Here is a 16,394-nt window from a genome sequence, read left to right on the forward strand (position 1 = left end):
CTGTCATGGTGTCCATCAGAGGCGTCACTCTTGGCTGCGCCTGACGTCGCTCAAGCCAGAGGCTCAGCACAGAGTAGCCAATCTGCCCTTCTCGGGGGAAACCCTGTTTGGAAAACATGCGGATGATGAGATGGCCCGCATGAAGGCGGAGGCGGAGACCCTGACGGCTGTCGGGTTGGAGAAGGCCGAGAAGAAGAAGCGCCCATTCCAGAGGCGGTTCGGGTCTACGGGCAGAGGGCGTGTGCAGGGTTTGGGACAGCAGCAGCACCAACAGCAGCAGTTCCGGAAGCCCTTCCAGAAACGCCAGAGGGGTAGAGGAGGCCAGCAGGCTGCTACCACTACCAAGGGCCCGGCCGGGTCTCGGCCCTGAGCGACTACTTCCCCCTCAACCGTTACCCACTCCAGTGGGGGGAAGCATTCAACTTTTTCTGGCAGAGTGGAGAAAAATTACTCAGGACAAGTGGGTGCTGAATATTGTTTGCAATGGATACAGTCTTCGGTTTATCAGCCCGCCTCCAGCGATTCCGCCGGTAAGCTCTCAGTTTCAGCTGCGAGAGCTCCAGGCGGAGGCAGACATCTTGTTGAGAAAAAAGGCGGTAGAAAAGGTACCTCTGTCTCAAAGGGGAAGAGGTCTGTACTCTCGGTTCTTCCTCGTTCGCAAGAAGGACAAGAACGAGTTCAGGCCCATTCTGGATTTGCGACAGGCAAACAAATGGATTCGCAGAGAGAAGTTTTGCAAGCTATTGTTGCATCAGATTTACCCTCAGCTGCAACGGGGAGACTGGCTCTGTGCCATAGATCTACAGGATGCGTACTTCCATGTGCCCATCGCACAGAAGCACAGGAAGTTCCTGCGATTCCAAGTCGGCGCCAATCACTATCAATACACAGTACTGCCATTCGGGCTAAAGTCTGCGCCCAGGACCTTCTCGAAGTGCATGGCGGTGGTGGCGGCACACCTGCGGAGGAACAAGGTGTTTGTCTACCCGTATCTGGACGATTGGCTGATCAAGGCATCATCCTTCTCGGAAGCGCAAGAACACTTCCGGTGGACGTGCGCTCTCTTGCACAAGCTGGGGTTGCATGTCAACATGTCCTAATCGGTCCCGACTCTGATCCAGTGCATACAGTACCTGGGAGCCTCCATCGATATGCGCTCAGCAAGCGTGTCTCCTTCGGAGGAGAGACGGTTATCACTCCTTCGGAAGGCTCAGGACCTCAGGACTGCTCCATCGACGACAGTGAGGAAGGTGTATTCGCTGCTGGGATCGATGGCCTCCTGTATCTTCCTCACGCACAGCTGCACATGAGACCACTGCAGGAGTGCTTGGAGGATCAGTGGGATCAGAAGACAGGTTCTTGGGACGACAAGATACGGCTGTCTCTACATGCTCTTCAGTCTCTGAAGTGGTGGTGTTCGGCGGAAAACCTCCTCAGGGGGGTTCCCTTCCACAAGGACATTCGCACGAAGAGTGTCGTGACGGATGCGTCTCTCCAAGGCTGGGGAGCGCATTCCGGGGACTTGCAGATTCAGGGAACGTGGTCCCCGTTGGAGTCGACGTACCACATCAATTTCCTGGAACTCAGAGCTGTCTTCCTGACACTGAAGGCCTTCCTGCCATCCTTCTGGACCAACTCGCTGCTGATACAGACGGACAATACAACCACTATGTATTACCTCAACAAGCAGGGGGGGTCGGGATCGCGCTCTCTGTCGCAGGAGGCGCAGGCGATCTGGCACTGGCTTCTGGCCCGAGGACTGACGATTACGGCCACGCATCTGCCAGGGGTGCAGAATGCTCAGGTGGACGCACTGAGCAGGCTGCTTCAGGAAAACCACGAATGGGTCATAAACGACGAAGTACTAGGAAAGTCTTCGCAAGGTGGGGGACTCCAGACGTAGATCTGTTCGTCACCGCCGAAAACAGCAAATGCCGAGACTTCGCATCCAGGTACTACCAGCGGATCCTGATCGCCCCGGAATGGCCCAGACAGTGGTGGTTCACGGACCTACTTCACCGGTCTCTCCTTCCTCACATACGGTTGCCGTGCAGGCCGTACCTTCTCACGAAGTTCGGGGGGCGGATGGTGCACCCCAACCTCTCGTCTTCGAGTTTGGCGGCATGGCTCCTGAAATAGTGCAATATGGCCATCTGCATCTGCCAGAAGATTGTATGGACATACTGAAGGAGTCTAAACGGCCTTCCACTAGGACGTCTTATGCCTATAAGTGGAAGAGGTTCTGTATCTGGTGTAAGTCCAAGAACTTTGATCCTACGACATGTAAGGAAGATGTCATCCTTCCGTACCTTTTACATTTGGCGCAGTCTGGCCTTAATTTCCATTCCATTAAGGTTCATCTGGCTGCTTTGACTGCTTACAGGAAATGCCCTTCACAGACTTCCTTCTTTCAGATCCCTGTGGTCAAGGATTTTTTGGAAGGCTTGAAGAAAGTGTTTCCTCCTGTCAGACTTCCCTCGCCTTCCTGGGACTTGATTGTGGTGCTGTCCAGACTGATGAAGGAGCCTTTTGAACCCATTCACAAGGCTTCATTGCAGCACCTATCCTGGAAGGCGGCGTTCCTAGTGGCCATTACATCGGCCCGCAGGGTGAGTGAACTTCAGGCATTATGTTGTCAAGAACCTTATACTGTATTTCATGCTGCTAAGGTTGTGATGCGTACTCACCCTAGATTTCTTCCTAAGGTTATCTCTGATTTTCATGTCAACCAGACCATAACTTTGCCTACGTTCTTTCAGAATCCCTCTTCGCCAGCGGAAAGGTCTCTCCATTCCCTGGATGTTCGGAGGGTGTTGAAATTTTATCTGGATAAGACCAAGGATATTCGGAGGTTAGACAAATTGTTTGTTAATTATGGATCAGTCAGGACCGGTCTCGCGACCTCTAAGCAGTCCATTTCTCGGTGGATTGTGTCCTGCATACAATTATGTTATCAAAAGGCTAATAAGACCTTAGGGGGTAAACCTAAGGCTCATTCCACCAGGGGCAAAGCTGCCACGACGGCTTTGCTGCGTAATGTTCCGATTGCAGAAATCTGCAAGGCGGCCACTTGGAAGTCGGTCCATACCTTTGCTGCGCATTACTGTCTGGACACGGATGCCAGGGCAGATGCTCAGGTTGGGAAGGCTGCACTGCGAAATTTGTTCGCACAGTAGTGGTATTGTCTTGTGTGTTCTCCACCACCGTTGTTGTATGGGGATGGGCTTGCCATTCTATTCACTAGATTATGACTATACACAGAGATCCCCTACTACAGAAGGATTAGTTTCTTTTCTGTAACACCAGTTCTGTAGTAGGGGTATCTCTGTGATAGTCATAAGCGCCCGCCCTCCTCCCCGGTGGAGAGATAATTCTTCATGTGAGGAATGCTACAGGTCTGGCGTGCTACGCCTTCAAAAAGAACTGAAAGTAGAAGGGACCTGCTGTGCATTCTTGGATACTGGAAAAGTTCTGGAAATCTGGAAAGTTTTCTTAAAGGCACAGTATCCTGTTCTCAGCCACATAATGGCAGCCTATGGGGCTTGTCTGTCCATTCCTTCCTCTCTATCATTCCAGAGGCTTTTGCTGGTAGAGGCAGGGTTTTTTCCTGTGTGGAGAAAAGCTGGGCAGGCAGTGCTGTTTGTGGATGTTGGTGGAATTCTAGTTGAAGTACTGGACAGTGTAGCCTGTGGGTATAGGCTGCATTATCTGTCTTTAAATTAAATTCTCTCTTAAAGGTGGATGCAGGTCTGCATGATTTGACACCTTAAGAGATTATTTTTTATTGCTCCGGGGTCCACGCACATGGGCGGGACTATTCACTAGATTATGACTATCACAGAGATACCCCTACTACAGAACTGGAGTTACAGAAAAGAAACTACTCCTTCCCCTATATGCTGTGACTCTCTGAGGATTATATCTCAATCTTGGTAGTTTAAGAACATTTCTATTAATGGTCGCGGGAAGTACCAGGTGGTGGTCTCACATTGGGCATCCTGTGAACCCTTTTGATGATAAAACAGGATGAGGATTAAACCACAGGGAGGGAGTCGCGCAACCATGACATCAAGAATGTCCCTGGGTTAGAGCCCTCCTTTCGCTCTGCGAACCCAATAAAACATAGATTGTTCCTGCGTGCTCTATTTTCCACGTCGTCCACTTTCATGCAACCTCTCTCATGGTTGCCTTTAGGTCTTTGACATCTGAATGTAGTTTGTATGTCGTGTCTTCCACCTCTGAGATGAGAGTTTCAGGATGGGTCACCCTTTCCGCAATATTGCGCATGTCCTGGCGTAGGAGAGAGACCTTTGATCTTATTTCTGCCATTTTGCCCTCAATGGCATCTCTGGAGGTGTGGATCGCTTGAAGAATGGCTGTATTGTCTGGTAGACCCGGGAATTCTCCCTCCGTTTCCATTGGTGGTGGGAGCACTTGTACTTATCCATTTTTCCCTTCTTCTGAGTTTTTTTTTGTCCTCACTATTATTTAGGTGGAGGGGTTAAGTCTTCCAGTAGGTTGGTAATTATTTCTGTGTTTCCTGTCGGAGCTCCACAGTTGGGCGTGTCGGTGCATCGTCTGCGCCCTTCAACCATCCAACAGTGCTGCCATTCTGGTGTAGTGTAGTTCCTATTTACCTTATAGGCTCTGCGCATTGGAATAATATACACTATAGTTGTGGCATAGGACTGAGGTCAGTATGCCTCTATCGAGTACATTAATCTTAATTACTTGTGTACCAGCTAGCTCGGAGGTCACTAGAAACTTCTCGAATAAACAAGAAGGGAGTAGTTTCTGACAGCCGCTTAAACATGACAACTTTGTTTCCCTTAGAATCGGAACGTGTCTCAGAATCGTGGAAACAATAGATAACAGTTTCACACAGTCATTCGTGCATGCTTAGTTTCTTCAGAGTTACACAGAAATAAATAGACGGGCATTTCAAGAAAAGGATTTATTGAACAGTCTTGTTTCTCGTGTAAGAGATATAAGCTGTTACAATCGTTAGACAGTAAGCAAGATATAATACGCACAGCATAAGGAGTAAGAAGAAATAATGCTGCAATAGCATTGTCTTTTAGCTATGACATATATTCATATATACCTACATAAATAACACAGGCTAAAAAGTGAATACTCGTCTGATGCTTCTAAATAGTTCTACCCCAGTGTACCTAACCTAAGTGTAGTACAAGGTAAGAAGTAGGTGCTATTTTCTATAGTATGGTGTATACTAAGTTTATATGCCGAGAGTCCCTCTAGGTTCTTGTCAGCTCCATACCTTAGAATGAGAGAGGTGGGAAATCTCTTTCCGAATCTCAAACTCTAACACCCCGCGAAGGGAGTCAGAACACTGAAAACTGGATTTTTCTGCGAACAGGAATGACAGCGTCTGGTCAGTGCGTCAGGCAGGGACTCGAATTCTTCTGAACTTGCTGTGGCGAGCCATATCGAGCTGTGTAGCCGAGCCGTGGTTTGCCATGGTAAGGGAAGGTATATTTATACCTGAAAGGTACTTAGGAATGCTAGCATATCTCCAAGACGTGTTGACTGAGATGGGATTTTGGCCCCAGTTCCAGGCATTGGTCCGAGTACTTTATACGCAGCCGCGGGCACGGGTGGTGGTGAACGGCGTCCTGTCCAAGGCTTTTCCCATTGCTAGGGGCACGCGGCAGGGTTGTCCCCTTTCGCCCCTGTTGTTTGCCCTGGCAATGGAACCCTTGGGGGGCCATGGTGCGGGCTGACGTCCGTGTTAAGGGTTGGGAGTGGCCAAACACCGAAACGGACAAGATCGCGCTCTACGCGGATGATGTCCTGCTCTTTCTGTCCGAGCCCGCTTCCTCGGGGCCGCCCTGTCTGTGGTTTTTGCAGGCATTTGGGCGAGTGTCCGGTCTTCGGCTGAACCCCAGGAAATCAGTACTGGTCCCACTTCACCTGTCAAGGAACTGTTGCGATTGGCAGTCTAATATTCCGACCTGGCACAACTCTTTTAAATACCTGGGAATATGGATTACCCTGCTCCCGGAACAGGGCTGGTCCCTCAACGTAACCCCACTGGTCAAAATGGCCAAAGAAGACCTACATAAATGGAAGACACTGCCCCTGAACCCTCTGGGCCGGGTTGCCTTGTTTAAAATATTGATCCTTCCCCGGTTCCTCTATGTCCTCTAGAACACCCCGTTCTGTTTCCCCAGATCCTGGTTTAAGGAGTTGGACGGCTTACTTACCAAATTTTTATGGGACGGCGGGAGGTCGTGTCTGGCTCTCCCCACATGTCGGATCCCTTCCTTTGATGGCGGCATCAGCATGACACATCTTTACCTCTACTTTATAGCCACATGTTTGCTGGTGGTCCATGATTGGTTCAACAGGGGATGGTCTGACCCGGCCTATCGGCTGGAGTTTTGCGAGCTGGGATTTTCTAAAGTACAGGCCATGTTGTATGGGGGACCTCTCCCGATCCAGCTACCAGATGTGACACGTTCGGTATTCCAGGCTTGGCGGACTTCACTGCGCCATACTGGCTGGACCAGCAAATTGACCCGGCCTATCGGCTGGAGTTGTGTGAGCTGGGATTTTCTAAAGTACAGGCCAGGTTGTATGGGGGACCTGTCCCGATCCAGCTGCCAGAAGTGACACGTTCGGTATTCCTGGCTTGGCGGGCTTCACTGCGCCATACCGGTTGGACCGGCAGATTGACCCAATGCACCCCCCTCTGGCAAGGGCCTTGGCTCCGGGAAGTGAGTGGCCTACGGGGGTTCAAAACCTGGGACCTCATAGGCATAACACAGCTTGGTGACGTCTGGGTTATGGGCCACATGCTTTCCTTCCTGGATACGTGCACCCATTATTCCCTGCACCCCTCCCAATTTTATAAATATTTACAGTTGAGACACACCCTTCACATACACATCATAGACGACACTCGGCTCCCGGAATACAGCCCTACGGAGACGTTATTGGGGGACTTGGGCAGGGGGGGCATCTCCTGTATATACTACACTTTAATCAACAACACTTCCACCTCGTTGGACAAACTGAAGGACCAATGGACAGATTGGGTGGGGCCACTGGATGAGGTGGACTGGCGCGATGCGCTCATGGCACCCAAAACAATTACCGCCTCCTCCAAATCTAGACTCATCCAATTATATTACTTGCATGTCGCTTACCTCACTCCGGCACGCCTTTACCGAGCGGGCCTACTCTATTATGCGTCCTGCGCTAGGTGCGGCCAGGCCCCAGCAGATTTTTTTCCCCTGGTATGGACCTGTCCCCGGCTGGCAAATTTTGGGGAGCCATTGAAGAGGAACTTGCAGAGGCCCTGGGGTGGACAGTTCCTCACGATCCACGACATTCTTTATTGGGGATAACAGATGGGCTAGATGGGTCCCGGAACAATAAGACCTTCTTTAACATCGCTATGATAGTTGCCAAGCGTGACATAGCGGCAGCATGGATTTGTCCTGATCCACCAGCTCTGGTGCGCGACACAAGAGAAAGCTCTATACGCGGCACGTGGATACCCCAAGAAATACCCGAGGGTGTGGGGTAAATGGGTGGACGCTATCGAAGAAAGTGAATTATACTCTAATTCTTTCTATGGTTGTACACTCTGTGGGGTGCAGAATTGGGGTCACATAGATTTTGATGATGTAAATGAATATCTGCTATCCGTGATTTTTCTGATTTGTTTGTATGTGTTTAAAATCAATAAATACTTGACAATCAAAAAAATATGCCAGTGACATCCTCTATTCCTGTAGACAAAAAATCGTCTACCGTTGTGGGTGATAGGTCGATTACCTCGTTTAGAAGACTAACTGCACATAGATGTAACACATCGTCTGAAGCATTGTTTGTTACTAATGTTACCTGTGTGCCTGTTGATCCATCTCGTACCTCAGCAGTAGCATGTTTCGTCTGTGAGATCTCAATGAATGCCGTCATCAGGATTGGTAGCCTCTGGGGACAACACAGACCATGGGCCATTTATCGGGTCCAGCAGATTATCAATATTCATTGGCACGACTGATGGGAGTGTTAGACAAATGTCTAGCATGCATTCTTCACCACAAAGCAGGCAGTGTAGAATAGGTAAGATGCAATCTTGCCAGATTGGTCTGAATGACAGAAACCATATGGTATTTAGTTCTCGTAGAGGAGGTAAACCCAATAGCTGTACTATGCGCTCACGACACTTCCTCTCCAGAAGAGCTTTCTCCAAGTCGCAGGGAGTGACGCTGGTGGATTGGCTTGCCATAGTGTAGTAGTAGGAATAAAAACAGGATTCCTGCAACAAGTGCTAGAATTAGCGTCAGACCCCCAAACACCGAGTGCACGAAGTTTGGAATGATTCCGAGGACTGCTTGAAAAGGTGTTAACAGTCTTGAACATATGGTCTTAAATACATGCACAATACCGCTCGTATCAAACATGTTTAAGATAAGTCCCAACATTTCTGTGAAATGCGTAGGGCAGTTTGTCCTTAACAGAGCCTGTATCTCAGCCGAAGTCCTAGCAACTTGTAGATCATAGGTTTCTTTGGCCCGAGGTCAAAGGCACGGTTTGTTGTAAAAGAATGGCTTTTATTCTGCTTAAAGTATCAATTCGTATAGAAGAGATGTTCAGTGAAGGCCATAAAGGCGACTCCCTGACTGTGTATATTTGGGGGAACAAGACTTGCATACAGCAAGTGACCCTGGAACTAACCATTACTAGATATGGGATACCTGGCAACATGCCACAACAGCTCTGATCATTCAACATGAGGTAACTCCCATTCGAAAGTTGGCCAAACGTTGGATTAATCACAGCGTCCGGTGAACCTTGCAGGTGGCAGGACACATTTACAGTAGAACCGCTACAGGCCCCATGTAAACTAATATCCCGACATATGAGTGAACCGCTCAGTGCATTTTCACAGTGTGTACCGCTAAGAAACACTTCACGCCCCCCACTCCAACATCTGTGTGTGTAAGGTAAATCCCAGGATGTCCTGATGTATTCTTGCTTAGCCACGTGTTGCCTCACCGGATCGTTTCTTCTTTCTGCTACCATTCAGCATTCAACACATTGGGGGCCACTTTAGGCACACTCCTTCAGTGCAGGGAGTGAATGGCACCAAACACGGGCAGCAGATGGTGGCAAGATTATGTTCAGGATTGATGTCGGGCTGCCGGAGCTCCGGCAGATGCAGTTAGTCGGCCATGTTCCTCAAAAAAGCCAAATTATTAGCCTAAGTAACAGAATGGTCTCCATGCTAAGACTAAAGGGTCTAAATGTCTCTGCAAAAGTGTCCTCTGCTAAAGTGAGCAACTTGCCAATAAATATGATTCTTCTTGTAGGGTTTTGAACAATATGAACACTTCATGTATACAGAACTAAAAGTGACTGTGCCTCATGGGAACAGTCCAGCCCGAATTGCTAAGCCAGGTCCTCCCTGGACTGGAAACAAGCATCCTAGGACTGGTCCCGTGCTCTCCATGCCACTGGAGTCAAGCTATCCTGGCTGATGAGGGGTGAAACCCCGAAACCGGTCCTAGGATGCTTGTTTCCAATCCAGGGAGGACCTGGCTTGGCAGTTTGGGCTGGACTGTTCCCATGAGGCACAGGGTCAAGACTGATTTGCATATGGCTGGGTTCAAACTGGAATGGCATGGTGAGCAACAAAACAATGGATTTAGGCCCAGGTTTCTGTACTGGGGGTGAATGTATGACATTGTTCTGCATTCTGTCCATCAACTGTTCTTTATGTATGATAATTAAATGAAGGCTCCTGTTGCAGGACAGAACAATAAAATGTGTTTTTAGTTTATGAATGGACGGAAATATAAAGTGTTAGACCTGGTCTCCTTAGTGTGGTTTCCCCTAACATTTTGCCTTCAGACCTGCTGCTTTTCTAACTTCATTTTTGCTGGCCTTAGAATTCTGCACACTTTACTACAGCTACCCAGTGCTAAAGTGCTTGTGCGCTTTCCGTAAAATGTGGCAACATCGGCTTATCCAAAATTTGTACATTTAATTTACTTACAAGTCCCTGTTACAGTACATTACAGGTGCCCAGGGCCTGTAAATTAAATGCTACTAGTGAACTTGCAGCACTGATGTGCCACCCACTTAAGTAGCCCTTTAAACGGGTCTCAGACCTGTAGTTGCAGAGTTTGTGTGTGCAGTTCTAAACTGCTATATTGACCTGGTAAGATAAATATCTTGCCAAGCCCAAAGCTTCCTTCTTAATACATATGTCACCCCTTGGGTAGGCTCTGGATAGCCCAGAGGGCAGGGTGCAATATATTTAAAAAGCAGAACAGGTTTTCCATGTTGTGGTAGTGAAAAACTCTTATATTTCTTTGTCACTACTGCAAGGCCTGTATCTCCCATTGTATAACATTGGGATTATCTTATTACATTTTATAATTGTAATTTCCAAATGGGAAGATACGATTAGCTCATGTTTGGTGTCTCTGGAATCCTAATTTGAAATCTAATTTATGGTGAATTGAGATTTAAAATTACAATTCTGAACATGCCACTTTTAGATAATTGGCATTTTAATGCCTTAGCCATTTGGTGTGTTCAGCCTGTCTCTGGTCACTTGACTGTGTGTAGATGGCAGTTGTGCTTTGTGTATTCCTCTTAGACAGCCACACACAATGGGTGCTTGGTGTCACTGAGTGGGCTATCACTGACAGGATGGGAGGGAGGAGCTGGGACCAGCCTAACTTACACCAGTATAGGCTGTGTCTTGTCCCCACACAAAGGGCTGTTTACCCCGTATATTTAGTCTGGAGCCAGGGCTGGCAGGGCAGGACATCTCTGCACTTCAAAGGCATTCCTCTAGAAGCTTTTCCCCACTTCAAAGACACACTTGTGCATAAAAGAAGGACCTTAGACACCACCAATTCAATACACTTCTGGACCTGTGGATCCTCTGTCAGGAAGGACTGTCTGCGGCTGAAAGGACTGTCACTCTGCTGGACTGCTACTCTGCTGGACTCCTGCGTTGCTGTTCTGACCTGCTGCCCTCTTACCTGTGTGAGGAGGACTGGACCTGCATTTCTTGAACCCAAAACCCAGAGTGACTCCAAGGGCTAGCTGTCTGGCCTCCTGATCTGAAGCCTCAAGGACATAACAAGCTTCCAATAACCTTGCATCTTCACCTGGACCCTGCCATCTGTGAGTCTACCCTGCCCACTGGTGCCACCCCAGTCCTGGACCCTTGAAAATGGGCCTTAGGTGACTACCAGCTGGAACAAGCATCTTCCCTGCTGAGTAGAGCTTCCTTGAGTTGAACTGACCCATCACCTCGGAAGAGCGGCGCATCCTCTAACAGAACCTACGCAGTACCACTGCTGCATGGATTCGACATGGTGCAGAAAGCCCACATTGCCCTTGCAGTCATCGGAACAGATGCATTGCCAAAGGCGTGGTGCATCTCCTGCACAGGTCCGCTCATCTCTCATGGATGACAGCCTTGACAACGATGCTTGACTCTGCATCGCAGCCTCACATCTATTCAGAACTGACGCACTGCCAGGTGCATGCTGCATCTCCAACACTGGGACTTCGCATCGCAAGCCCCGTTGGCAGGATCCTCGATGGTGATGCAACAGGACCTTGCACTGCAGCCTTACCACATCTCACAACCGACGCATCGCTTAGGCTGCATGGTGCTTCTTCAGCCCAAACTCACTCAACACTCTGCAAAAAGGATTTAAGGTACTTTGTTCAGCGGACCTAGCTGGGTCCCTGTAGCTGGCCTACGCTCCATGGCGGAGGCCTGAACTTGTGACTTTGTCCGGGTCTTGTACCACTAGATACCCTTTGTTAGTGCTTTGTGCTTTTTGGTGCTATTTTGACCTAAAACTTAAAAATCTACGATCTTTGGTTTTACTGATTTGGATTTTTGTTGTTTTGGTCTGTGTTTAATTATTTAAAATTACTCTATTTTTCTAAACCTGGCATGGGAACTTTTGGTGTGGCATTTTCACTGTTTTACTGTTTGAAGTGTTACACAAATATTTTACTCTTTTCCTTCAAGTTAAGCCTTTGTGCCAAGCTACCAGGTGGTGAGCACACGTTAATTTGGGGTTTGCTTGTACCTTACCCTGACTAGGTTTGTGGTTGCTTCTTGACCAAGGCTCACACTCCAGTCAAGCAGTAACCCAATTTCTAACATAAATGATACGGGACAGCCCTTAGAGATATAATAGTCAGGGAAGAGAGACTGTCCACATACAGAAGAAAGTCCCTAATCCCAGTTAAGGGGATGAGTATATTTTGTTTGGAGAGGCTGAACAGAAGTAAGGATTGGGGAGAAAAGAAAAAAAACAGATGAGGAGGTAATGGTTTCATTACTTTGGTCAAGGAAATCGCAAGCGGCTGGGGGGACCAAAAACTTTTTATGCATATGTTTTGTTATGTAAGTTTTAACTTTATCCATGAAGATGGAGAAGTTAAGGTATTGTTGGTAACATTAACTGGAGAATATTCTTGTTTCTGTACTGGGCCTAAATATCCTCCAACTTCCTGTATTTCATGGAATTTGCAAATCTAGTATTAACAAAGTACCTGAACTCACATTTAATTAGCAGTCTTACATGTGGAGTAGCATCAGGATTGTTATGGACACTAATAGCCAATATTATTACTGACCCTTTGTCAGTGTTCAATAGAAATCACCGTTATGCAATTGAACATAAAGTCATGAACAGTTGTCATCATATCCCTTTGAGGAAATGGTAAAACATATCATTTATAAAAATGACAGGAAATGTTGTATATTATAACCATCCCTCAAGTCAGCAGTTTAGTCTGTTTACTTTTACTAAGGTATGAAGCTAAGGGCCATATGTAGGTAGCTAAATACCGGTCGTTAACGGCCGAAATTCGGTAAATATCCCGTTACCGACCGGTATTTAGGCACTTGAGATGTAGGAGGCATGATTTAAGGATTCGGTAATTTACCGAATCGGTAAGTGATCGGTAAAATACCGAATCAGTAAAATACAGATTCGGTAAATTACCGAATCCTTAAATCATATGTAGGGAGCACTCAAGTGAGTGAATTTCAGTATTAAGGATTCGGTATTTACCACCAACTACAGGTTGATGATAAATAACGAATACCTTTCAAAAAGCTATATTTTGCTGATTTAAAAGTGCCATGTGGCAGACATACATGCCCTTAGGGCATGTATGTGCGCCACATGTGCACACATGCACGATTCAGGGGTGCAACCGGGTGTCAATGTGACACCCTGCCACCCATGAATATGCTTCCCCTATTACCGATTCGGTATTTACCGAATCGGTAATAGTAAATGGCTTCCCATTCATTCCTATGGGCCTCCAGGCCCATAGGAATGAATGGGAAGGGATGCATTATTACCGATTCGGTAATTACCTATTCATAAATACAGAATATTACCGAATCGGTAATAATTACCGAATGTTTACCTACATACTATTTACAGATTCATAAATACCGAATCGGTAAAATTCGGTATTTATGAATCGATAAATATAATTTATCTACATATGGCCCTAAGTCTTTAAATAGTTGCCAGCTGACATTGGGTCATGTGTAGCAGATTAAGCTTCTTCCAGATTTTATCCAGCAGCTCTTTGGGTGGTGGGATTTTTGAGCACTGTCCTTAAAGGTGGGTGAATAAAAGGTCAAAACTAATTGAGTGTGCCAACCAAGACATATGGCTTCTTACCTTCTGTATGTTTGTAGAGGGGTAGAGTGGTGGACACAAACAAAACTCATTAACTGAATAGCTTATTTTATTATTTATTTTTACAGTGGAGCGCAGCCTTGAAGTTGACACTTACATGAAGGATCTGTTTCAACTGAACCCCAGTGCCGAATGGGTGATCAAGCCGAAACCCAACACTTAAGAGATCATGAAGGAACAGCCATCCTAAAATCCTGTGGTGTTATAAGTCATGAGAAGACCCCAATGGCACAAATGCCCGAGTAGAAGCTGGGATTCTTCTTCATATTTAAAAGGAGCACATCTCCAATTGCTTGCATCCAAGATCTCGAGGGCCACTGTTGGTGATAGAAATTGGTTTTGCTGTATTGCAACTTTGCTGCCACTTGCAAAGAGAAAAGCAGTGCAAACTTGTATCGATTCTGTGAAACATTCCCCTTCATTTACTGTAATGAAAATACTAACAGAGTCAGGATTTTCCTTTATGAAAACTGTATGCTCTCATGAATGGGTTATATTGTGAGCAATACAATTGCAAACCCATGAGATATTTGTTGGCCTGCCCTCACAAGATAGAAATACCAGTTCCATTCATAAAGGTGTCTTTTCAACATAATTGCAAAATGTTAAATTCGCTTGCCATTGCATGTTTTTTTCGCATGGAAAATGTGGTAAAACCAGCGTTCTGAGCCAATCATGATGTTAGAGCTATACCAAACTCCGAAAATATAACGCATATCTTCACACTCCTCTCATATAAAGGGAACTTCGAAAAAGGGTAGTGACATGCACCTCAAAGCTCTTCAAGTTTCAGCATTGCAAAATCCAGGCCTCTTTCTATGCATATGCCACAAAGGCAGTCATTGTTAGCGTCACTCACAAACCCATTGAGCAAAGCTACATGGGTGCAAAGAACTGGAGTGGTGCAGAGAATATAGCTAATCTAGTTTGACAATTTCTCTTGAGGCAGCCCTGACCTGTCTTCTTTTAGTCACATGTCAGCTTGATTTGTGGCTTTGCTGGCTAGTGAGCTAGATAAGTCTAAGTGTTATACACTTTTTTACTGCCATTGAACCAGAAGGGTTTTTTTGTTTTCGCTTGCCATTCAAATAGACCCCAAACTGTTGATTCTTTCTGTTCCGCTCTTAGGATTGTTAGAGCAGTTGGCTCTGTAATACTACCCAAGAAACAATGTCAACAACTTGTGAAATCAGCAATGTAACTGCTGTTCCCAAGATGCCATCATGGCAAATTGCTTAATCATTGCTTCTCTCAGCTATTCTTCCAGTAAATTAAAAGCGGCTGTATGTGGTCCTGTGAGCAGTGTGTACACCCATACCCACAAACCTTGTACCGTAATCCATTGTTCGACTGGTGGTTATAGGGACATAGTTTTGAAGTGGAGCAGTCTTGCAGTGAAGACATTACCTCATGACCATTGGAAGACTATTTAAGTGATTAGATTTTAGGACTAGCATAGAGCTTTCCTGATGTTATCCAATTTAGAGGAAATGGCCGGCTTTAGATAAATCATAGATTGAAAACCTGGCCCTTGTTGGTTTAGACAGTAAGGTGAATTTTATTTTGTGAGACACTTGCTTGAAATTACCCAATCAGCAAATATATTGTTCCAGCATTTTCAATACTAGATGATGTAGGAAGACAGCTAAGTGGACTACTGTGTCTATTGCATATTTTGGTTAATCTTCAGGTCACAGGCCATGTTCCAGAGCTGAGACTTGCCCTTTCATTGTAGATTATAATAATTTTGTTGTTTGTGCTATGTAAATGATAATACTTATTACTTGAAATTGTAGAGTAAGTGAAGTGTATCCTTATGGCGAGCATTGACCATTATGACTAGAAGTGGTATGCAGCTCTATCGTCAGTATTGTAGAAAGTGAAGATCTGCCCTCCCTTCGACCACCTAAAACAGGTGAAACTAGACATTTCCTGCAAATAGGAAGCTTGTTGTTGAGAATGCACCCAAGCATCTGAGCAGCTGCCCGAGCATAATTCAAGCACATAAGCTAACGAGAAAAATGGCTGGGCACGCATTGAATTTTGACAGTGGTCTTCTACATTGAAGACATTCCTGTCTCTTTAAAAATTCTTCACTTGTGGCGAAAACATATTTTTGAGTGGTAAGTTGGAGTAGTTCTTGACGTTTAATTTATTCGCGTTGTGATTAAGGTAGGCGGGCATGTATTGTCTTGAGTATTCAGAAAAAAAACGATATTCTTAACTTAAAAAAACTGGGTCTCATAACATTAATATGACTTTACTGAGACGAGAAGAAACTTATACTTACCAAATAACAATATGCAAGGAACACCAAACAATCAAAACAGTACTTGTGCATTTGTGGCTCCTTGTGTTATGAAAATAAATTTGTGCTGTGATGTCATAGTGAAAATTATAATTTTTTTCTTGATGGTTGACGAGTTTCATTTTTAAGAATTGTAGTAAGTGCCCTTAGCTATAAAATGATTATTCTATGGCTGGTGCTTAGGTGGTAAAATTGTACGTGCCCGTGCCGAAGATATTTTTCAAGAGGCTGCTGCAGCTTGTACCAATCACTGTTACTAACAGCCGGGTTTTGTGGCTTAGTGGACTGAAGCATCCACTTTGACCTCATAATCACAGGTTCAAATCCAGGTGGGTCCACTCAGC

General features: G+C 46.1%; 1 protein-coding gene across 1 annotated transcript in view; it reads left to right on the top strand.

Annotated features, from left to right (window-relative positions):
- The window catches only part of ARHGAP18 (Rho GTPase activating protein 18), a 730,387-nt gene extending 714,230 nt beyond the window's left edge, over nt 1-16,157 (top strand). Inside the window, exon 15 of the mRNA XM_085611821.1 lies at nt 13,811-16,157. Within this exon, the coding sequence (XP_085467947.1) occupies nt 13,811-13,905 (95 nt within the window). The 3' untranslated portion in view covers nt 13,906-16,157. The remainder of the gene's footprint in view (nt 1-13,810) is intronic.
- The last annotated feature ends 237 nt before the right edge of the window (nt 16,158-16,394 follow it).

Source organism: Triturus cristatus, chromosome 6, assembly GCF_964204655.1.
Source record: "Triturus cristatus chromosome 6, aTriCri1.1, whole genome shotgun sequence".
NCBI classification, from domain to species: domain Eukaryota; kingdom Metazoa; phylum Chordata; class Amphibia; order Caudata; family Salamandridae; genus Triturus; species Triturus cristatus.